This window comes from Eumetopias jubatus, unplaced genomic scaffold (genome assembly GCF_037043125.1).
Source record: "Eumetopias jubatus isolate StellerSeaLion01/CBP00866 unplaced genomic scaffold, mEumJub1_p1.0 scaffold_3, whole genome shotgun sequence".
Classification (NCBI taxonomy): Eukaryota; Metazoa; Chordata; class Mammalia; order Carnivora; family Otariidae; genus Eumetopias; species Eumetopias jubatus.
The window spans coordinates 88,485,763-88,511,356 of record NW_028274809.1 but is presented as its reverse complement, the minus strand read 5'-3'; the positions used below and the strand labels follow the sequence as shown (position 1 = coordinate 88,511,356).

General features: G+C 36.4%; 1 protein-coding gene across 2 annotated transcripts in view; it reads right to left on the bottom strand.

Moving 5' to 3' along the window:
* Window positions 1-25,594, bottom strand: part of LRP1B (LDL receptor related protein 1B) — a 1,880,289-nt gene that overhangs the window by 508,990 nt on the left and 1,345,705 nt on the right. For both annotated transcript variants that reach the window (XM_088022156.1, XM_088022157.1), the window contains 2 exons: window positions 23,707-23,828; window positions 21,947-22,078 (listed from right to left, as the gene is read on the bottom strand). In XM_088022156.1, the coding sequence (XP_087878282.1) occupies window positions 21,947-22,078; window positions 23,707-23,828 (254 nt within the window). The remainder of the gene's footprint in view (window positions 1-21,946; window positions 22,079-23,706; window positions 23,829-25,594) is intronic.

Sequence of the window (25,594 nt, the reverse complement as noted above, 5' to 3'; positions counted from 1 at the left end):
TCATCCCTGACCTAAACTAATCCTCATATCCAGAACCCACTGATTGAAGAAGTAACCAAATCCCTAGCGAAATCCTAGCCAAATCTCCAAAACCCTGCAACACTGTGGCAATTATACAACTATGATGATCCTCCCAGATCTTTCCTCAAAGGGACCTACAAACATTTACTTAGTGACTCAATATTGGAGAAAGGGAAATACTCAGATATCTTGATTATTAGATACAGTGTCTAAGTTGACATTGATACATCATCATTGATCCCTTGAGGTGGGGCTTACACAGGCCAGGTAATAAGTGAAGTCCTGGCTAAATTCTGATTCACTGTAGCACACTGAGTCCATAGACCCACCCAGGAGTCATTTTCTTAGTCCCAGAATATATAATTGAAATTGGTATACCTGGGAATTGGATGAACCTCAACATTGGGTTTGTTGTTTCCAGAATGAGAGCTATTATGGTGGGGAAGGCCTAATGGATGTCTCCAAAAATATATACCCTCCATCCTCTCCCTATCCAACCTGAATGGTCACCATTAAAGACAGAAAGTAGTCATAATTATGCTTCTGCTTAATTTGCCAGTCTTGTCCCTGCAGAATGATTTGGACTACCACAGGCTTAACCAAGTTATAGGCCCAGTTGTAGCTGCTATGCCAGATGAAGTATTGTTACTAGAGCAGATTAATAAGGCCTCAGACACGTGGTATGCAGCCATTGATTTCGCAAATGCATTGCTTTCAATTCGATTTAAGAGGAGGATCAGATAAGAGTTTTATTCACATTTGATAGATGACAATATTTATTTATGGTTTTTCCTCAGGGTTATGTTAATTTTCTTACCCCCTGGTAAAAACAAACAAACAAACAAAAAAAAACCCTATTCAAATATAGTCTGAAGAGATCTGAAATCTGGACCACTAGACATTACAGAGGATATTATATTAACCCACTGTATCAAATACATCAAACTTCTCAGCCAGAATGAACAAGTGGTGGCTAGGATGCTGGAAGCATTGGGAAAACACATGTGCACCTGAGGGTTGGAGATAAACCCTATAAAGATTCAGGATTCACCATTATCATGATGTTTTTATGAGTCCAATGGTGAACAGCATGCCAAAGTTAAAGACAAAGTTCAAGACAAATCATTGCATCTTGATATCCCTACTATAAAGATAGAATAGTACTTGGTAAGCCTCTTTGGATTCAGGAGATAACACATTCATTCCATGCCAAAGATTATTGTTCTAGCTCATTTCGTTGGTGACATGGAAAACTCCTAGCACTGAGTGTGATACAGAGCAGTAAAGGGCTCTGCAGTAGGTTTAAGCTATGATGCAAGCAGCACTGTCATTTGGGTCATGTGACCCAGCAGACCCTGATGGGTGTCAGTGGTCAGAACAACAGGCAGTATGGAGCTTATTGAAAGTCTCAGCAGGGGAATCCCAACACAGGCCCCTAAGATTCTGCGGCAAAGCCATGGCATCAGTACCAGAGAGTTAAAGATGATCCTGACAGGTTTCTGGACCCTGGAACAAAACAGAATACTTGACTCTGAGGCTCCCAGTTACCATCCAATCTGGAACTGCCCATCATGATTTGTCCTCATTTCTATGTCTATGTAGGGGTTCCAATCAAGAAAAGAAGAAGAAAAAGAAAACAATTAAGTTTGTTTTATGGAGTCTGAGAAGGGTTACCAAGGATTCAGACCTCTCAGCAATTCAGGTTTGGGTCACAGATGCCAAAATGATAGTTGAGAAAGAAGAGCAATTAGAATGGATAGTGGAAGAGGAGGAAGATGATTATCAACTGTGCCCTGAGATAAACTACAGCTATAAAATCTATTAGTCCTACTAACCTCCCTCTTCTAAATTTCCTCACAAGAAGAGAGACCTAAAGGAAGTATGGAGTTGTTTCCCAACACTTTGTAGACACAGATATGTGTGGCACAACAGGTGCTCTTTGGCAGTCACGAACACGCACTTCTCAAATCTCTGTCTATGGGGAGCATCACTGACTGAACCCATCACTGATACAAGGCCCTACTTCCAACAAGGTTCTCAGACGATGATTGAGTATGACATAAATACTGAGGCAGACATACTCCTGTGAAATGCACAACTCTTTCAAATGGCAACTTTGGCTCAAAAACTCCTAACCAGCCTTGCTAAAAATATCTTAGAATTGTACTGCAGTCTCAGACTTATTCTATGCAACCTTCCTCCCCTGTTTCTTCCCCAGGGGTCAGCCCTATAACACACCCCATCTCAATCATCAGTCTCACTCCCCTTTATTACTCACACATACTTTCTCCAATCAACCTCATACATGCCAAGATATGAATATTTTTAAATGTGGACAAGAGAAGGTACAGAATCTCATGCTCCTTGGCCTTTGTCAAAGAGTTCAAACTGGCACAAATAAATATGTTGTATTGATCTACACTATTATCTTCTGTACTGCTATGTGCTCCTCTTAGAAAATAAAAACAAGGGAAAAAAAAGACAAACTCAGGGTTGCCAATACAACATCACAGAAATGATGTGTAGTTAAGTAGCATCTGTCCCTGCTAGGTCATTTGCAATATGGTCAGCTACAGTCAATCCCTACTAAGTCTCCCTCTCTCCCTAACTATTCACACAAGAAACTTCTCTGGACCCTGTCATCGTTTCAGTTTGTGACACTGGCCTAGTACTCTCAATAAACTAAGGTGCAAAGGTACATTCTGAGAATGAGAATATAGGATGGGTTGAAGAGTTAAAGTGACATAGAAAGTGTGGCTACCATAGAGATGGGGATGGAGAAAGAAGACTGTAGGCTTTACAAGGGACTTGGGGATTTGCCAAGCAAGGCTGTCAGAAGACCGCAGAGTGCAAAGATTTACAGTTCATTAATGAAATATCTTGATGCAGAATATGGGCTCTGAAAAGAAGGAGAAAAATTGCAGAATAAGTACAATGAAACAAAAGCAGATGGAGTCAAATCACTAAAAGCTGAAAAAAAAAAAAAACAAAGATTAGGTTCTGTGTGGGGTGGTAAGTTCAGAGGTTGTATGTAGAAAAGGGTATTCCCATTTCTATCTACCTCCCTGGGAGAAAGTACATGTGATTAAATTTCTATTTTTCAGTTTGAATAAATAATTAATTCCAGATACTGAATTTCCTATAATGATTACCAAGTGTTCTCTTTAATAAAATAGACAGTTTAAATGGCCTTAGTAGTCATTTGTTATGTAATATATGTAAATGCTGTATTAGTTCGCTAGGGCTGCCATAACAAATACAACAGATTGGATGGCTAAAATGCCAGGAATTTATTTTCTCACAGTTCTGGAGGCTGGGAAGTCTGAGACTGAGGTGTCAACAGGGGTTGATTTCATCTGGGGCCTCTCCCTTTGGCTTATAGATAGGTGTTTTCTCCCTTTGTCTGCCCTTGTTCTTTCCTCTGTGTCCCAACTTCTTCTTTTTATAAGGACATTGGTTATATTAGATTAAGGCCTAACCATACAATCTCATTTTCCCTTAATTAGCTCTTTAAGAGATAATCTCCAAATTTAGTCACATTCTGAGATGCTGAGTTTTAAGACTTCCACATATAAATTTGGGGGGACACAATTTAGCTTATAATAGGTATCCACTGGTATCTCAGAGATTGTTTTTTTAATCACATATGAATGGATGATGCTGAAAATAACTTTGAATTACAAAAGAATATTTCTAAGTAGAAGCAAGGAGTTGTGTATGTATTAGCAATTAACATTATGTTCGATCATTACCATTCTACAAGATGTAAGAAAGTCTAGCCCATATGCAAGCCTATTAGAAGAAATACAACATCTACGTCATATTTCCAGGGCATGCAGACATTTGAAGAGTCATTTGGCAAACTATCAAGTTCATTGCTATGTATATGCCCAAGAAAAATGAAAACAGATCCCCACACCAAAACTTGCACTTGAATGTTCCTGGAAGCTTTATTTGCAATAGTTAAAAAAGTAGAAACAAATCAAATTGTCCATCAACTGATGAATGGATAATAAAAGTTGATATATCCATACAATCAAATATAATTCCGCCCCCCCAGAAAATAATGAAGTACTGGTTTATGCTACAACATGAATGAACATTATGCTAAGTGAAAGAATTCAATCACAAAGGGCCACATATCATATGATTCCATTTGTATGAAATGTCTGGAATAAGCTAATTGGTAGAGACACAAGGTAGATTAGTGCTTCCCTTAAGACAGCCAAGTTGGAAGAAATACGAGGATTACCAATGAGTATGAAGTTTCCCTTTAGGTTAATGATAATGTTTTAAAATTCAATATTGGTGATGGTTGCACAACTCTGTGAATATACCCCAAACCACTGATTTGTTAATTTTTAAACACATGGATTCCATGGTATGTAAATAATAGTTATAAGAAGTTGTTTGCTAAAAAAAAGGAAATTTGAGTTTGAGGAATTAACACAAATGCTGAAAAAGAATTACAGCCCAAATATGAAAATAATCAAAATGTCCAAAAATATTGGAAAAGCCAAAAACTAATGTTATCCACATTTTATAATAATGTACTCCTGTCAAAAGCAGTATTTACAGATTGTTAATCATAACACAGCAGTGCTCTTGTTAGAATGGTAAGTAAAAGGAGAAAGACAAAATGTTATCAATGATAATTTTGATTTGTATTTAAACAACATAGCACAAATATCAATATGCCACAATATGATTTCCCTTATATGCAGAATTTAAGAAACAAATGAGCAAAGGAAAAAGAGAAAGAGAGAGAGAGAAACTAAGAAACAGACTCAAATATAGAGAACAAACTGATGCTTATCAGAGGGGAAGTGGATGGGAGCAATGGGGGAAATAGGGGTTTGGGATTTAAAGAGTACACTTATTATGATGAAAAAATAAAACAAGGGGTCCCTGAGTGGCTCAGTCGGTTAAGTCTCTGCCTTTGGCTCAGGTCATGATCCCTGGGTCCTGGGATTGAGTCATGTCTTACTCTCCCTGCTCAATGGGGAGCCTGCTTCTTCCTCTCCCCACTGCTCATGCTTTCTCTCGCTCTCTCACTCTCTCTCTCTCAAATAAATAAAATCTTTAAAAAAAAGAAAAAAACAAAATGATATAAAAGATTAATATGCCAAAATATTAATAGTTGCTGTCTGTGTAGTAGTAGTGGTGATTTTTATTTCAATTTTGTTTCATGTTTCCTAATTTCCCATAATATACAATTTTAATAAAGAATTTTTAAACAGAGGCATTTATTTACTTATAGATTGATATCTGTCATCAATAAATGTTTGCTGAACTAATGACGATTAGTCCGCAAACACATTTTAATGTTTAATGATTGAGCTGGTAGATGGCTACTTTTTCATTCAATCATCACTATTTTGAGTTAATAGGGTTTCACATGAACATTGAGAATAATTGAGTGTGCAAATATACTCATTGGTATACTGTATTGTATCTATAAATTCAATCTGAGCCAAATGAGATCAAAATACCAGATATTTTGTGATACTATTTTAGTGATAAAAAATATTTTAATCACTAAAATAGTATTAAGGGAGAACAGTGAATGGAAAAAAAAATAAGGCTAGAGTCACAATTTAAGTAAGGTTATTGATAAGAATAACCAATAAGTCTTAGCTCTTATCCTTACTAATATTATTCTGATTACAGAATAATATATCATAGGTAAAATAAAATTTTTGAATCCTTTTATTCAGAATTTAGAAAATAACTTTCTTATATAGTTAGAACCTTGGATTACTGTGAAATCATCAGTTCTTTTTAGTATCTTAATATTTAATTTGTAAAGGAAGCAGCAACCAAAATGGGATCTCCCTGTCAACGTTTGTTTTTTCCCTTGAAGAAAAGAACAGATTCTATAACACAGTCTGCTTTCTATGCTAACACTATGCCAGTGTAATTCTGATTTTGTTCACATAGGTTTTAATGACTATTGACTAAGAAAATAGATGGGTTTTAAAAAACAGCTTATAGGTTTTTACTGTTGAAGCTGTTAATACTGGAAGTTGAATAGTCAAAAAGCTGGAAGAAACCCAGAGACATCATTATTGAGAAGAGTTAGTTTGTTTGTTTTAACTCTTTAAAATACTCCAGAGCCAGAAAGTCATAACCCTTAAGTAATCTATCCTAATATTTAATACACTCACAATCAAGTTCCATTTCTGGTTCTACCTGAGTTTTTTCCTACTTAATTTATATCTAGCTCCTCTCATTCACTCCTCAGTAAAATTAAATAATAAGTAAATAAAAGAAGTAAACTTCTAAGCTAAAGCAATCAACTTTGTTTCTCAACATAATCCCAGATGAATTCACTGACAGAATGTTTTATTCATAGCAAATGATGGGAGATAATATGCTATCCTTGGAAGAAGATTTGCATAATTGCTCTTGTGCACCATGCTAGGCATAAAGAACTAGCAGTTGTTGCCAACTACTTCAGAGCTCCCTTTCTGGCCACAAATCTCTGGAAAGGGACACTTGATGCAATGCTAGAACTCATTCTAAGTGTAGTTAACATCAGTCAACACTTAGCCTGCATTGGTGACAAAAAAGAAAGTAACTACACTAATAATTCTGTTCGTGTTACACACCTTCGTATCCCCCAGGCAATCCTAGACAGCTCTAAGAATTTTCTTGAAAAAGCTTTCCTTAAAGAGCTTTTGTGCCAGAGAGTTGTCGGTAGAAGATTTAGTGTAAGTAATATTACATGGAGACTTTCCCAGACACTGGTCAAAAACTGTAAAGGGGGGTTGGAGGGAGTTGCTAGCTTTTCTTAAAGGATTTAAGACATAATTCAGAAGTTACCCATACAGTAACATCACTGAGAACTTGAACCAACCATCAAAATTTATCTCTTAGACAATAATATGTGGTGATAACATGGATAAAACATCTATAATACTGTGATAAACAGCCCCTCATGTACCCACCAATGATCCCCACCACCGCATACTGAGTCCCTTCTTTAATCCTTTCCTTGTGAGTGTGGGCTGAACCTAGCTGCTAGCTTCTAATAAATAGAATGTACCAAATGTGATGAGATATCCTTTCTGAGATTGGGTTACAAAAGGTCTGGCTTTCATTTCGTGTGTGCTATTTCTCATTGTATTGTTTACTAGCTCTAAGGGAAGCTAGCAATAATCCTGTGAGCTGCCCTGTGGAGAGGCCCACATGATAAGAAACTGAAGTCAGTATTCAGTGAGGAACTGTGACCTTCTGTCAAAGAGCCCACAAGGAATTCAATCCTGCCCACACCCATGTGAACTTGGAAGCAAATTCTCCCTAGTTTAGCCTCCTGAGGAGACCACAACAAAGTGTCTAGTCAACACCTTGATTGCAGCCTCATAAACTGACCCATAGAAACTATAAGATAATAAATGTGTATTGCTTCAAGTTGCTAAATTTTGGTAATTTGTTTGGCAACAATAAATAATACAAATATGTTGGGATAAATTATTATTTTTTCCTTTCTTCTTCCCCTTCTCCTTTTAGTAATGATCATCATTTCCCTCGCTCACCTCTCAGATGAAGCTGTACTATTAGTCTTCTGTCCCTAAGTTTAGCAGGGGCACTCTTATACTTGGTGACTATATTATCATCATTCCCCCAAACTCCAAGTCCTGAAACTGTCATATATTTTTCCCAATCATCATTGCAACAGGACAACAATTCTCAGGAAATTATCAGGGTTCTGATGTTGGTTACTTCACTACTGGTTATTCAATTCATGGTTTATGTCAATCTCAAGGGCAAAAACTCAAATGCAAATCTCAAACGCAGAATTTCACTTGGGCATCTTGAAGTAACCAACTCTCCCTTGTCTCCATCTTTTATCCCAAAACCCACTTTCTTCACTGTTAAAATGAAAATACCACCTGCCTCAACAGATTATTTTGATGAATTAAACGGCATAAACACAAAAAAGTTTCCTAACCATATTGCTGCAATGCACTAAGTGTTCAATAAATGTTAAGGGTTTTTATTTAATGTTATTTTAATTTTTTTTCTTCCTCAAACTTCTTATTCCTAACCCACTGTGGGTGATTAATTCCATTTCTAGTCTTTCTACTTCAGCCAAGTCCTTGTTCTAAAAGTAGTAAGGAATTCATGGAAATAATTAGTTCTTTATTCTTCTCAAAGGATCTGCTTACTACACCCCAAATGATCTGCTTACTTACACCTCAAAGGATCTGCTTACTACACTTACTACTGATTGCTTCTAGATAAGAAAAAAGCCAAATGATAAAAAAGAATTAAAGATCTACTCTTTATGACTAGTCCAAAATCAATGAAATAACTTCCATTTTTCTCTATTAACTAGAAAATTGTCTACTTGATTAAAAACTAATGATCAATAATCTCAGAAACTGAATCATAGCTCTTTATTTTTTTTTTCTTAAAGAAAGGGTGTTAAAAAGAAAAATAGACTAACATATTATTAGTTTTCTTAAAATAGGGGAAAAAACACTTTTTCAAGGTTGAAAGCACTTTTTTTAAGGTCACAATTAACAGTGTTAATGGGATCAATGTACCTGAGCTAAAGGAGACCTCAACATTATCATTTGACCTGTCATCATATCCAGTACTGAGTTTCTGGGGATAAGCAGGTAGCAGTGTATTGTCTAAGAATCAGAGTACAGAGAAATCTGAAAAACATCCAGAAAACTGACTTATCTAAAAAATACATTCTTCACATCTCTTTAGTGGTGCTTTAGTTGTATTTATGGTATTGGGTTAAGATACTGTGCTTTGCTCAAACACACTTAGTAAGATAACTTGTAAATCTCTTAGCAGCTATTAATAATTTACTTTGAATTAGTATAGCTAGGCCTTTGAGAATAGGTTTCATGGTAACTCAGTTTTGACAAGGAAAAGAGTACAAGGATACAAATACAAGTATCAAATATGAACGGAGCTCTGCTGAAAAGAATCCCAAGCCGCTAAAGAGAAATATAACAGCATGTGTTGATTCAGGGGAGGTAAAAAGAAAGGTGCCCAAACACAGGACGCATGTGCTTTGCGTGAATTTATCTAAAGTTGGTGTTGACACAATTTATATTCATGAGGAGTGCTAACTGCCCAAGTGAGAAGTTCTCATGCAACTTGGCGTCCGTGATTCTCTCAATGACAGAGAGAATGATATAAATCCCAAATAAGTTGACCAAAGTCTTAATCTTAGCAGGTAATCATTGTGAATCTTCTGGGTTTTTGGTTTCCAGTAACCTCTAGGGAGTTCAGATGCCGAGAAAGCTGTCTGTTTATCTTTTGAGTTTAGAAATTATCCAAAAATGATTTGTGAGATATACACAATAATTTGTTTAACCTATAGTTCCTTATCTATGTATGACATTTGTCTCCGAGGGTTGTTGAAGTTTTTGTTTTCTTGTGGCAGTTACTACTTTGCCTCTTGAAAGATATACCGGACTTGACCATCTACAATTACATGCAAACTGCTCACATGATTTGAAAATACAGTCTTGAAGCAAGTTTGAAATGACAACACAAAGTAGTATTGGTTCACCGTCACAAGAACAAGAAGAAATGAACCAGTTCTAAAAATTCACTTTGTAGCCAAGGAAATGGTTTTCATAAAATTGAAAAAATGTCCCAAAGCAACAGTATTATATTTCTTAAGCTATTGCTGTTACTGACATAAAAAGAATTCCTTCTATAATTTTCAGTTGCCTTGTTTGGTGACAAAATGGTTACTAAAAAAATTTTGTGAATAGCTGTCTTCTAAGTCTCTAGGGAAAAGAAGAGACTCTCACTTGAGTGTCACCTGCTTCAATTCTTAAATGTGTTTAAGGTCACCTGTTCAATGATTCAGTATATGAATCAAAATAAAATAGGATCTTCCACAAGCACAAATTTGCACAAGTGCAATGTCGTTTATCAAGTAATGCCAACAATGTTCAAATAAAATTTTGTTTCAGTTGTTACAGGTATGAGATGGCATAGTATAAAGAATTGGAAGTAGGATACTTAATTACCATCCAATCTCTTGATCTCTCTGGGTTCCAGTTTCCTTATCTGTAACATGAGGGAATGCTACAACACGGTATCAAATGTTTCTTCTAGTTCTAACCTTCAACAGTATATGTAAATGTTGTGGAACTATTAGGGAGAGATCATTTCATGTAAATAGGTGATATGCAAATGTGGAAATGTGGCAAAGGTATTTTTTCATATATTCTCCTTCACTGTATTTTATTAATAGACTTCATTTTTTTAGAACAGTTTTAGATTCACAGATATATTGAGCAGAAAACTCCCATGTGCTCTCCCTCTCATACACATGCAACCTCCCCCACTGCCAACAGCTCATATGAGAGTGGTACATTTGTCACAATTGTTGAACCTAAATTGGCATATCCATAGTTTATATTAGGCCCTATATAGTTCAGATTAGGGATTACTCTTGGTGTTGTACATTCCATGGTTTTGGTTTTTTTTTTTAAGATTTTATTTATTTATTTGACAGAAACACAGCAAGAGAGGTAACACAAGCAGGGGGAGTAGGAGAGGGAGAATCAGGCTTCCCACTGAGCAGGGAGCCCAACACGGGGCTCCATCCCAAGACCCTGGGATCATGACCTGAGCCGAAGGCAGACGCTTAATGACTGAGCCATCCAGGTGCCCCTCCATGGGTTTTAATAGAAGTTATAAGGACAAGTTCTTTCAGTGTTTTTATTGTCTTGATAGCCAGATCACTATGTGATGGTGTAAAAAGGCATTAAAATATTCCCCATAGTAAATGCCAAGCAATGACATCCAAATAATAGTCCTTTGATGTTCTCTTAAGAAACAGAACTAACAAACAAAAAGCCCTACAAATCATCCATACATGCATCACCTCAGAAACTATTCCTTGTTTATCTTTTTGTCTCTACAGCAACTTAGCTGTGATATTCTACACCTGGTAGATCGTAATCAACATTTGTTAATATTGAGTTGGATGACTCAAATTTGACAAAAGAGATAAAAGATGGAGAAAATATAAGCTTGAAATTTGCAGATAAATTATCATTCTCTGAAAGATCCTGTATGTGCCACTCCACACTGCAAAGTCTCTTTACAATAAATGTGACTACTTTCCAAAAAAAAAAATAAATAATACTAATAACCATTCTCTGAATAGAATGTCCTCTCTCTTCAAGCAATAGCCTATTATGTGATTATTATAATAAAGTATAAATATCCTCAAGGAAGAGGAGGGGCCGGCTGGGTAGAGCATTACTTATTGAAGATCACATTACTAACTGGGGCAATGGGCTTTGTTTTGAAGGTATTTCTCCTAACTAAAACATATCCTTTAAAGCATCAAATTCAATATTCATTCATCAGGAGGAATATCACCCAGCGGGCAAGGTTTTCAAAGCTTATTTTTTTTTCCAGTGGAATGGGACTTTTCCAGTGAAGTGATAAAAATGCTTTGAACATTTTAAACCTAGCCACAGGGTCTTCTTTCTCCTGTGGATACTATCCAGAATTGCCTCATCTGGTGAAAGAAATCCTTTCACTGCAGAAAACTTCAATTCATTAGGACCAAAACCCAGCAGGACTGAGATCTGTTAATCTTCATGAAATGCACAGGTTTGAACAATGTATTTATCCCTGTAAAACTGTGGTAATAAATGACTATGACATAAATTATGATGGTTATACTCAAGAAATGATTCTCCTTCACACCATCTCCTTATTGTAATGGTAGAATTTTGTTTGGTTTGTTGTTGTTGTTTAGAATAAGGATCTACTGTGCCCTTCCATTCTGTCATCTTTATCTTTGATTGGTCCTAAAGTAGGGATTCATAGAGGTGAATGTCCATTAATGAAAAAAGAGGAAATAGAATATCTGCAAAGAGAACTAACAGTGGAAGAACTTATGATCAGGTAAAACATAACGGTCGTGGTGAAAAAGAAAAAAAAAAAGTTGATGCACTCAAAATTGGTTTCTCTACTTCGCTCAGGAGCAATCTAGACATTTTCCTTCCTTCTTCCCTGAAGCGAATTCACTGAACAAAGCCACATAGCTTATATATTGTCTATAATGGTATCATAAATCAAGTGGCTGACACTTAGTCTGATCTTTTTTTTAATAATTTTTTATTGTTATGTTAATCACCATACATTACATCATTAGTTTTTCATGTAGTGTTCCATGATTCATTCTTTGTGCATAACACCCAGTGCTCCACGCAGAATGTGCCCTCTTTAATACCCATCACCAGGCTAACCCATCCCCCCACCCCCCTCCCCTCTAGAACCCTCAGTTTGTTTTTCAGAGTCCATCGTCTCTCATGGTTCGTCTCCCCCTTCGACTTCTTCCCCTTCATTCTTCCCCTCCTGCTATCATCTTCTTTTTCTTTTCTTAACATATATTGCATTATTTGTTTCAGAAGTACAGATCCATGATTCATCAGTCTTGTACAATTCACAGTGCTCATCATAGCACATACCCTCCCCAATGTCCATCACCCAGCCACACAATCCCTCCCACCACCCACCACTCCAGCAACCCTCAGTTTGTTTCCTGCGATTAAGAATTCCTCATATCAGTGAGGTCATATGATACATGTCTTTCTCTGATTGACTTATTTCACTCAGCATAACACCCTCCAGTTTCATCCACGTCGTTGCAAATGGCAAGATCTCATTCCTTTTGATGGCTACATAATATACCATTGTGTATATATACCACATCTCCTTTATCCATTCATCTGTCGATGGACATCTTGGCTCTTTCCACAGTTTGGCTATTGTGGACATTGCTGCTATAAACATCGGGGTGCACATACCCCTTCGGATCCCTACATTTGTATCTTTGTGGTAAATACCCAGTAGTGCAATTCCTGGAGCGTATGGTAGCTCTATTGTCAACTTTTTGAGGAACCTCCATACTGTTTTCCAGAGGGGTTGCACCAGCTTGCATTCCCACCAACAGTGTAGGAGGGTTCCCCTTTCTCCACATCCCCGCCAACATCTGTTGTTTCCTGACTTGTTAATTTTAGCCATTCTGACTGGTGTGAGGTGGTATCTCATTGAGGTTTTGATTTGGATTTCCCTGATGCCGAGCGATGTTGAGCACTTTTTCATGTGTCTGTTGGCCATTTGGATGTCTTCTTTGGAAAAATGTCTGTTCATGTCTTCTGCCCATTTCTTGATTGGATTATTTGTTCTTTGGGTGTTGGGTTTGATAAGTTTTTATAGATTTTGGATACTAGCCCTTTATCTGATAGTCATTTGCAAATACCTTCTCCCATTCTGTCGGTTGTCTTTTGGTTTTGTGAACTGTTTCTTTGCTGTGCAAAAGCTTTTTACCTTAATGAAATCCCAATAGTTCATTTTTGCCCCTGCTTCCCTTGCCTTTGGTGATGTTTCTAGGAAGAAGTTGCTGCGGCTGAGGTCGAAGAGGTTGCTGCCTGTGTTCTCCTTTAGGATTTTGATGGACTCCTGTCTCACATTTAGATCTTTCAACCATTTGGAGTCTATTTTTGTGTGTGGTGTAAGGAAATGGTCCAGGTTCATTCTTCTGCACGTGGCTGTCCAATTTTCCCAACACCATTTGTTGAAGAGACTGTCCTTTTTCCATTGGACATTCTTTCCTGCTTTGTCAAAAATTAGTTGACCATAGAGTTGAGGGTCCATTTCTGGGCTCTCTCTTCTGTTCCATTGATCTATGTGTCTGTTTTTGTGCCAATACCATACTGTCTTGAAGATGACAGCTTTGTAATAGAGCTGGAAGTCCGGAATTGTGATGCCGCCAGCTTTGCTTTTCTTTTTCAATATTCCTCTGGCTATTTGGGGTCTCTTCTGGTTCCATACAAATTTTAGGATTATTTGTTCCATTTCTTTGAAAAAAGTGGACAGTATTTTGATGGGGATTGCATTGAATGTGTAGATTGCTTTAGCTAGCACTGACATCTTCACAATGTTTGTTCTTCCAATCCATGAGCATGGAACGTTTTTCCATTTTTTTGTGTCTTCTTCAATTTCTTTCATGAGTATTATATAGTTTTCTGAGTACAGATCCTTTGCCTCTTTGGTTAAATTTATTCCTAGGCATCTTATGGTTTTGGGTGCAATTGTAAATGGGATCAACTCCTTGATTTGTCTCTCTTCTGTCTTGTTGTTGGTGTATAGGAATGCCACTGATTTCTGTGCATTGATTTATATCCTGCTACTTTACTGAATTCCTGTATGAGTTCTAGCAGTTTTGGGGTGGAGTCTTTTGGGTTTTCCACATACAGTCATATCATCTGCAAAGAGTGAGAGTTTGACTTTCTCTTTACCGATTGGATGCATTTGATTTCTTTTTGTTGTCTGATTGCTGTGGCTAGGACTTCTAATACTATGTTGAATAGCAGTGGTGAGAGTGGACATCCCTGCCACATTCCTGACCTCAGGGGGGAAGGTCTCAGCTTTTCCCCATTGAGAATGATATTCACGGTAGGTTTTTCATAGATGGCTTTTATGATGTTGAGGTGTGTACCCTCTATCTCTATCCTCTGAAGAGTTTTGACCAAGAAAGGATGCTGTACTTTGTCAAATGCTTTTTCTGCCTCTATTGAGAGGATCCTATGATTCTTGTTCTTTCTTTTGTTAATGTATTATATCACGTTGATTGATTTACGGATGTTGAACCAGCCTTGCAGCCCAGGGATAAATCCCACTTGGTCATAGTGAATAATCCTTTTAAGGTACTGTTGGATCCTATTGGCTAGTATTTTGGTGAGAATTTTTGCATCCATGTTCATCAAGGATATTGGTCTGTAATTCTCCTTTTTGATGGGGTCTTTGTCTGGTTTTGGGATCAAAGGTAATGGTGGCCTCATAAAATGAGATTCGAAATTTTCCTTCCATTTCTATTTTTTGGAATAGTTTCAGGAGAATAGGTATTAATTCTTCTTTAAATGTCTGATAGAATTCCCCTGGGAAGCCATCTGGCCCTGGGCTTTTGTTTGTTGGGAGATTTTTGATGACTGCTTCAATTTCCCTAGTGGTTATAGGTCTGTTCAGGTTTTCTATTTCTTCCTGGTTCAATTTCGGTAATTGATGCATCTCTAGGAATGCACCCATTTCTTCCAGGTTATCTAATTTGCTGGCATAGAGTTGCTCATAATATGTTCTTATAATTGTTTGTATTTCTTTGGCGTTGGTTGTGATCTCTCCTCTTTCACTCATGATTGTTTTGATTTGGGTCATTTCTCTTTTCTTTTTGATAAGTCTGGCCAGGGGTTTATCAATCTTGTTAATTCTTTCAAAGAACCAGCTCCTAGTTTCGTTGATCTGTTCTACTGTTCTTTTGGTTTCTATTTCATTGATTTCTGCTCTGATCTTTATTATTTCTCTTCTCCTGCTGGGTTTAGGCTTTATTTGCTGTTTTTTCTCTAGCTCCTTTAGGTGTAGGGTTAGGTTGTGTAGTTGAGACCTTTCTTGTTTCTTGAGAAAGGCTTGTATTGCTATATACTTTCCTCTTAGGACTGCCTTTGCTGTATCCCAAAGATTTTGAACAGTGGTGTTTTCATTTTCATTGGTTTCCATGAATTTTTTTTAATTCTTTTTTAATTTCCTGGTTGACCCATTCATTCTTTACTAGGATGCTCTTTAGCCTCGATATATTTGAGTTATTTCTGACTTTCCTGTTGTGACTGAGTTCTAGTTTCATAGCATTGTGGTCTGAAAATATGCAGGGAATAATCCCAATCTTTTGGTACCGGTTGAGACCTGATTTGTGACCTAGGATGTGATCAGTTCTGGAGAATGTTCCATGGGCACTAGAGAAGAATGTGTATTCTGTTGCTTTGGGATGGAATGTTCTGAATATGTCTGTGAAGTCCATTTGGTCCAGTGTTTCATTTAAAGTCTTTATTTCCTTGTTGATCTTTTGCTTAGATGATCTGTCCATTTCAGTTAGGGGGGGTGTTAATGTCCCCCACTATTATTGTATTGTTGTCAATGTGTTTGTTTGCTTTTGTTATTAATTGCCTTATATAATTGGCTGCTCCCGTGTTAGGGGCATAGATATTTACAACTGTTAGATCTTCTTGTTGGATAGACCCTTTAAGTAGGATATAGCGTCCTTCTTCATCTCTTATTACAGTCTTTGTTTTAAAATCTAATTTGTCTGATATAAGGATTGCCACCCCAGCTTTCTCTTGGTGTCCATTAGCATGGTAAATTGTTTTCCACCCCCTCACTTTCAATCTGGGGGTGTCTTTGGGTCTAAAATGAGTCTGTTGCAGACAGCATATTGATGGGTCTTGTTTTTTAATCCAATCTAATAGCCTGTGTCTTTTGATTGGGGCATTTAGCCCATTTACATTCAGGGTAACTATTGAAAGGTATGAATTTAGTGCCATTGTATTGCCTGTAAGGTGACTGTGACTGTATATTGTCTGTGTTCCTTTCTGATCTATGCTGCTTTTAGGCTCTCTTTTTGCTTAGAGGACCTCTTTCAATATTTCTTGTAGGGCTCATTTTGTGTTTGCAAATTCCTTTAGTTTTTGTTTGTCCTGGAAGCTTTTTATCTCTCCTTCTATTTTCAATGACAGCCTAGCTGGATATAGTATTCTTGGCTGCCTATTTTTCTCGTTTAGTGCTCTGAAGATATCATGCCAGTCCTTTCTGGCCTGCCATATCTCTGTGGATAGGTCTGTTGCCAATCTAATGTTTCTACCATTGTAGGTTACATATCTCTTCTCCCGAGCTGCTTTCGGGATTTTCTCCTTGTCTCTGAGACTTGTAAGTTTTACTATTAGATGTCAGGGTGTTGACCTATTTTTATTGATTTTGAGAGGGGTTCTCTGTGCCTCCTGGATTTTGATGCCTGTTTCCTTCCCCACATTAGGGAAGTTCTCTGCTATAATTTGCTCCAATATACCTTCTGCCCCTCTCTCTCTTTCTTCTTCTTCTGGGATCCCAATTATTCTAATGTTGTTTTGTCTTATCGTATCGCTTATCTCTCAAATTCTGCCCTAAAGATCCTGTAGTTGTTTCTCTCTCTTTTTCTCAGCCCCTTTATTTTCCATCATTTGGTCTTCTATATCACTGATTCTTTCTTCTGCCTCATTTATCCTAGCAGTTAGTGCCCCCATTTTTGATTGCACCTCATTAATAGCCTTTTTGATTTCGACTTGGTTAGATTTTAGTTCTTTTATTTCTCCAGAAAGGGTTTCTCTAATAACTTCCATGCTTTTTTCAAGCCCAGCTAGTATCTTTAAAGTCATGATTCTGAACTCTAGTTCCGACATCATACTAATGTCCGTATTGAGTAGGTCCCTGGCAGACGGTACTACCTCTTGTTCTTTTTGCTGAGGTAATTTTTTTCATATTGTCATTTTGTCCAGAGGAGAACAGATGAACGAGAGAACAGAATGCTACAGGTTAACAATGTCTCCAGCAAACATACTCTATACAAATCAGAAAAGACCTGAAACAGGGGACAAGAAAGGGAAAGAAAGAAGAGAAAAAAAAAGGAAAAAGAAAAAGATAAAAACAAACAAAAACAGAACAAAACAAAAAACAGAATATGATCAAATATGATCAGGCTAGTGCATAGATCAGTGCCACACACTAGCTTTTGGGCATATTTTCATCTGTCAGAAGAAAGTGCCTCCTAAAATTTTAAAGGAAGAAAGACTTATATATGTACAAAATAAGGGTTCATACAATGAAGGGATGGAAGATGAGTGTAAAGATGAAAATTATAAAAGATTTTATAAAAGGAATTGATAAGAAGTTGTTTTTTAAAAGAAAGAAGATTTAAAAAGAAAAAAAAAGAAAAAAAAAAGGGAGAGAATGTGATCAGGCAGGAGAATAGAACAAAGCCATGCACTAGTGATTTAGGGTATATTTTGATCTGTTAGAAGAAATTGTATCTCAAAATTTTAAAGAGAGAACAACTTATATATATATGCCAAAAATAAGGGTAACTACTATGAGGGGATAAAAATATGACTCTAAAAATGAAAAATAAAAAATGTTTTTTTAAAAAAGGGATTGATAAGATGTTTGAAAAAGGGAAAAAGAAAAATTCAAAAAAACAGTTAAAAAATTAACTTTGAAAAACTAATGAATTATGGTAAAAAAGCCATGAATTCTATGTGCAGTATTCCCCTAGCGCTGGAGTTCGCCCATTCTCCTTGATCGGTAAACTTGGTCTTGGCTTGCTGGCTGTTCGTGCTGATCTTCTGGGGGAGGGGCCTGTTGCCGTGGTTCCCAAATGTCTTTGCTGGAGATGGAATTGTCCCGCCCTTGTGAGTCCGGGCTAAGCAAGCTGCTCCTATTTGCTCTCAGGAGCTTTTGTTCCCTGCAAGCCCTGGAGGACCAGGGTGAAAATGGTGGCCTCCCAATCTCCAGCCGGAGGAGCTGAGAACTAGGGGCCCCGCTCTTCAGTGCGCCCCCAGAGAAAAGCAGTCACTCCCGTCTCCCCGGTCTCCGGCCGCACTGCGTGCTCACCCGGCCTGTGATCGAGCGTTTCTGTGTCTGGCATCCGACCCTGTGTGGAGTCTCCGAACTCAGCAGATCCCTGCGGTGCGCTCCCGCGCCGCTCCTCCTGGGGGAGGGAGGGGAGTCTCCCTGGATCTGCCGCTTGTTGGGTCCCTGCTGGAGGAGCAGTGGCCCGACTGGGCCGCAGATCACAGTTTATGGCAACCCCGAGCTGAGAGCCTGTGCCTCGGCTCCATCTCTGCAGCCGGCTTCCTCGCTCTGATACCTGGGAGCTCTGCCACACTCAGGCACCCCGGTCTTTAGTGACCCCAAGGGTCCTGAGAGCACACTGTCCCGCGAGGTTTCCACCCCCCGCTTAGCCACCGGAGCGACGTCCCTCCGCGGAGCCGACTTCTAAAAGTTCCAATTCTGTGCTCCGTGGTTCTATCACTTGCCAGAAGCGGCCAACGGAGGCCCCTTCCCCCGCCGTCTATCCTCCCGAATATCGCCTCGGATTCACTTCTCCGCATGTCCTACCTTCCAGAAAGTGGTCGCTTTTCTGTTCAGAGAGTTGTTACTATTCTTATCTTCGATCTCCTGTTGAGTTCGTAGGTGTTCAGAATGGTTTGATCCCTATTCAGCTGAATTCCTGAGACCAGACGAAATCCAGGTCTCCTACTCCTCTGCCATCTTGCTCCCCACTTAGTCTGATCTTAATACATTTTCATAAAACACAATTAGTAAAGGATCAGACTGTAAAATAGACAGAAGCACAAAAGGTATGGGCAGAAGTGTTGGAGGCTCTTATTACCACCACTGCCATCATCATCATTTAGTGTTTTACTTATTCCTTATCTATGCACTGTCTCCTGGCCTCCTAGGTATATATTTAATGACTTCAAATAACTGGCAGTATTTTTTAATCTTTAAATATCTGCTCTCCCTACTGTTCATTATCATCATAATTAAGTTCATCTTTACTAGGGAATTTTACTAACCTACTCTCTCTGTCCCCAAGAAGTTAAGAAATGACTATTCTATGCAGATCACTGAACAGAAAGTATAGTATCAGTCCAGAGAACAGAAAAGGAAATCTTCGCTAATTAGAAGTTGAAATATAGCTTCCAGGACATGTTTGTAAATATATATATTACACACACATATATCACACATGCGAATTTTTACAATTTATTACTTTCTGTTATTAGGTATCACTACTATTTTCATAGCTCCCATAGCACTGAGTCAAACATTTGTATATATTAATCTTAATATTCCCATACCCCAAAAAGTGAGGCAGCTGAGCCTCAGAAATATCAAGTAATTTACACAACATCACAGGGTATTAAGAGAGTGAACTGGCACCGGAATCTGAGTTGTTGCCAAAGCCTTACCTCTTCCCACTATACGTTTTAGTGGCCTAGGTCTCTAACCCTCTGATTTCAAAGCAAATTTTGCATTGTTGTTTTCCGATTAACAATAGGGATTTTAATACATTCTTGAACATTTTAATTTTATTTGACCATTCCATATGCTTATATCCTTTTACATTTAGAAGAAATAGATTTTCTAAAAACAATTTCTTCCTAGGAAATGAATTTAAAAATATGAGAGATATGATATGAAGAACACTAAGTTTTGACTAACAACCAGTAGTTTCTCTGGGGAAAAACTATCTGATGCAAACTAATTTTATTATGATAGTAATAATTATGGGAAATAATTTTATTATGCAAAATAATTTTATTATGATATTAATAATTATTGGAAATATAGAAATAGGGACAGTACTATTCTCTGCAAATAAAAATATCTTTTGTCGTGGTACATTATATGAAACTTATCCCATTTCAGGGCTAGTATAAAGCCTCAGAGAGTGAATTCAATTTATGCAAATAATCAGTCTACCCATAAGAAAAAAGAGATTTACTAATGATCTAACCAGGACATTTACACCACCAAATGTTTTAATATCATATCTCACAGAAATTTTCCAAATACTTTCAAAAATCATTATGAAGTTTTTAAAAGAATCAAATATGTGATAACAGCTAAAACAAGGGATTATGTTTACTTACTAAAAATATATGCGTATATACACAACATCTTTTCAAGAAGTTCAAGTTTTCTTAGTTTTGTATTTACTAAATCCTATATGATGAAATTCTAAAGAAAAGATGCATGTAATTAAGAGGCAGGGTAGATTATGCATGGTAGGGTAGTGAGCCTTCGGTGTATAATGAGGTTTGATCAAACAGCATTGCTTGATCAAAAATCACATTGTGATTTTTGGCAAAATTTACATATTGTTCAACAAAATATATTGTATTTGTCTGAATTTCCTTTTAGGATAGGTCCTTTTAAAAATGTAGGAAGTTTGGCCTGTATATGATTCCAAACATTTGGGACAAAATAATTTACTTAAGAAAAGTCATCTTTGAAATGTTTGTGAAGATCCCCAATAATTCATTAAATTGTAGCCAGGAATTTCATTAACACATGATTAAACAAAATGTGTTAGAGCTGAGGGAGAAAACATAAGCTTACAACCAGAATTCCACATGCTGATGCGTGAAGATTTCTTTTAAGATTATAAATCAAAGAACTACTTGCTTTTTAACATTAGATAAAATTAAGTCTTCACAAGTACTAAAAAAATACTGTAAACATACATGTACATCTTCAGCACTAAAACATTAATATGGGAAGCATATGATTTAGCTCGAGGAGAAGTAGAGAAACTCTGTTTTATAAATTTAGACACAAGTGTGAATGATAGATCTGAGTATAAATGTCAGAAGCATATCTAATGCTTATACTAAGTGTGAATTTAGCAATTAGCACACCCGCATGAAAACATGTTTACTTCAATATATGGACAGTGTCTACCATCAGTTTCCAATCCTACATTTATATTAGCCACAGGAAAATGTTAGCATCGAATCTGCTTTCTTTCACTGTTTGCTAAAAGAAGAAGATAAGGTAAAATCTTACTCCAAAATGATACATACCATATTCAAAAGTAATTTAAATGGCACAGCATTTATAACTGTTTCCTTGTTATTTGGATTCATTTGCTACTACCTATATTAGAATAGATAATCGTTTTGGAAATATTTTAAATTAGATTATGTTTTAAGTATATAATCAATCAAAATGTTTTGTATATATTTACATCTATAGTTGAATAAAAGCAAAAGTGTCATTTAAAAAAAATACAAATAAAACTGAAGCAACCAAATGCCAATCATGGCATTTTAAGGCACTGGCAATTAAAATGCTATACTTTAGGAAATTTTTACTTGATTTTTTTCAGGAAAACATTTAGAACAATTTGTATTAGGCTTAAAAATTCATTACTAATTTGCTTTCTTATTCCTCATCTTGACTATCACAGTACAGAGGGGAAAGGTTTCCATCATGTATAATAAATCAAGTAAAAACATCATACATAAATTATGAATAAAAAGCTATTTACCTGCATGGAAATCTATCCCAACAGCAAATGAAGTTCCTGATATAGGCATCAATGCATCCATTTTGTCACTCGGTTCCAGAGGTATTCCTCTGATTCCTTCATGAACAGAGTACATAAGAAATGACTCTATACCTAAATTGGGGAGGAAAATGTGAATATTTAAAATTAAAATCATTCTACTAGCAGCATTATTTTGAACATTCTTAATTTTTTTCATAAAACATATTTCTTAGCCTTTTTTTAAAATTTTTAATTGCATACTACACTTCTGACTAGTTGAAAGGTAGATAAATTAGTGGTTCTCAAACTTGAGTGTGCATTATAATGTCCTAGAGGACTTGTTAAAACAAAGATTACTGAAGCCCCCATCCCAGGGGCCTGATAATTTGAATTTTTGAAAAGTTTCCAGGTAGTGACAGCACTACTGGTCTGGGAACCATACTTTCATAAACACAGAAGTAGATGATTCCAGAAACCATACCTGGCCTCACAACCAAAATTTACCTCCTCTTTTCTAATGCCCAATTATCTTGTTGCTTATATATGATAATAAACTTTGATTTTATATACGATTTTATTTTATTTTATTTTATTTTTAAAGATTTTATTTATTTGACAGACAGAGACACAGCAAGAGAGGGAACACAAGCAGGGGGAGTGGGAGAGGGAGAAGCAGGCTTCTCACGGAGCAGGGAGCCCAATGCAGGGTTCGATCCCAGGACCCTGGGATCATGACCTGAGTTGAAGGAAGACGCTTAATGACTGAGCCACCCAGGTGCCCCGATTTTATATATGACTTTAGATAGCTACATCACTGTTGTTTTTCTAATAAAGTTAGTCTTCTTAAACCATTTTGAACCCAAAAACATACCAAGTACTTAATTTTTGCTAATACCTCGCTGGTCCAGTATCAAAAGTATATCCTAAAATATGCACATACATAAAAGCTGACTACCAGAAGTCTGCATGCTGATGATTATGAATTTTTCTAATATGCCAAAACATGTTTTTGGACACATTTTCTTTTTTTTTTTTTCTTTTAAGATTTATTTACTTGAGAGAAAGAGAGTGGGCACACACATGTGGGTGAAGAGAGGCAGAGGGCATGGAGCCTGACGGTGGCTAGATCCCATGACCCTGATATCATGACCTGAGCCAAAACCAAGAGTCGGAAGCTTAACCAACTGCCCCACCGAGACACCCCAGATTGAAACATTTTTAAATAAAATTAAGCTGTGATCATTGGATAGAAAGATCATTCTAGAACTAAATTTCTTTGGGACTAAGAACTAGACTCTATGAAACATGAAATAGGAAGATGGGTGTTTTAGGTTCCAGCTCTTTGGCAGTGATCTTATCTCTCAGTTAAGCAAATCTGAGCCCTCTCAAGTCTCTTATATTTTCTCTTAAATAGTTAAAAGAATAACTTGATTCAGATTGAATGGTAATTGTAACCAATCAATCACTGTTTTTTACCTCAACCCTTGCCTATTCAAGTTGAAGGTAGTTTCTACTGGGCTTGGTTAAAAGTTTGATAATAAACTGCAGTTCCAGAAAATAACTAATTATGACTTCTAATGAACAGTAATATTTAATTTTTTTTAGATAATAACAATCCTACATATATGAGACTAAGCAGTAAACTGTTGTCCTAATAAGAAGCTAATATCATTTTTTCTTTTTTTTAACTGATTTGTGTTGCCTAAAATTTTCATTGATAAAGTAAATGCATCAGAATTAAAATTTTCAAGATCTTATACCTTGACATGACATGCGGTTCTTTTGGAGATAATATCCCACCGTACACATGCAAGTCCTTGTAGTTTCAGATGTTGGCAAACACAGCTGAGAGCATCCACCATTATTTAGTTGGCAAGAATTGCTGCCTGCATAGGAGGAAAACAAGCAAAAGAAATATTCAAGAAAAATAAAAAGAGTATCATTTGATATCAATAATTTGAACAAATATTTATGCTTTTGTTGATTTATAAATGCAGCTGCTTCATAGTGGTTAGTATGATGTTTTATTGTCTTGAATAATTTGAAGTGGCATATTGCAGTTGAAGTCTGCCCTCCCCCAAAAATGTAAATAGAGATCTAATGCGTGGCATAGTGATTATACACAGCAATACTATAATTAATTTATAGTATCAATTAAACTTCGATTACAATTCAAAGTTGCTAAGAGACTAGAGCTTAATTATTCCCACCACAAAAAAGAAATGATAATTATGTGATGCGATAGAGGGGTTAGCTAATGTTAACGTGGTAATCATATTGCAATATATAAATGTATCAAATCAACCCATTATATACCTTAAACTTACTCAATGCTATATGTCAATTAGATCTCAAAAGATAAATTTCAAAATAAATAATTTAAAAAGTTTTTTAAAAAGCAAATGGCAATGCATGAGAAGATTCACAGCCACAGAAGAGCAAGTGAAATTGGTTTGTCAAGAATACTGTCATAGACTTTTTAAGATCACAGAAACTAGGAAATCTTTTTATTATGATATTTCACTTCAACTCTAAAGTTACTTCCTTTTCAAGAATGTTTTATCCAAATGTGTCACATAAATAGCTGTTAAATTATATTATTAACTCAACTTAAAGATTATGCCATTAAAAGAAAGGAGGTATATATATTTAAATAATTTTTGAAAGCAAGGAAATAAATTTTGCTATTCCTAGGAACATAATTCTCCCAAAATATATTTAAAACACACCCGTGAGAGTCATCTAATTAATTGGCATATTAATTCTCCTTATTCCTGCATAGTAGCAATGACAAATATTAGTCAGGTAATCACAGCTAGGCATTCTATAAAGATGTTCCATTGAATTTACTAGGCCCAATGTGCTAATTAAAGTTGGTAGTGTGACATTAAGTAATTTACAATCTTATCCGGCAAGTTCATTAAATATCCCATTTTTACAACATTTTTATTATTCTAGGACATGCAGGACCATTTACTGGATGTTCAAGCTCTAATATGAAGTGCAGTAAATCCAGTGAGAATTACAAAGCGTGATGAAAGCTATATATCAATAGTGCTCTATGGAAAATTCAAAATACCAATGCAGCTCATTATTTCTCATCTCCTGAATTCAAGATAGTCTAATGGGATTTAATTGTTCAATTGAAGCTGTCATGAGTTCTGTCAGTTTTGAAGTGTGAAATAATCTCAACTTGGGAGATTTCTCACCAAGAGAGCTACCACACTCTCTGCTCATAACTTATAGTTACCAGTTCAGTCAATGCTGAGCTCTATCCTATAGAGGGCCACATGCTAGGATTAGAGTTGCCCTGAACTGTTGAAATGATTACTTTTATCTCCTATATAAACTAATGAAGATGAGTTCATTTATTCCCCCTTTCCTCAAGCTGACTTATATACTAAAATGAAATTTCAGATCTCTGATTATTTTAATGAGACAGTTATATTTACACATTTACAGTAATCTATACTGACCTTATGCATATTTTATCTTATAGAAAACACATAAACATATATTAATGCAATGCCAAGCTATGGAAATTTGCATTTTGATATAGATTTATTTCAACTACTATAAAGACTGAAAAGCTGAGAAGAGATTGACAAGAAATGCTTTAATAGAAAGCTTGAAGAAACACCAGATAGA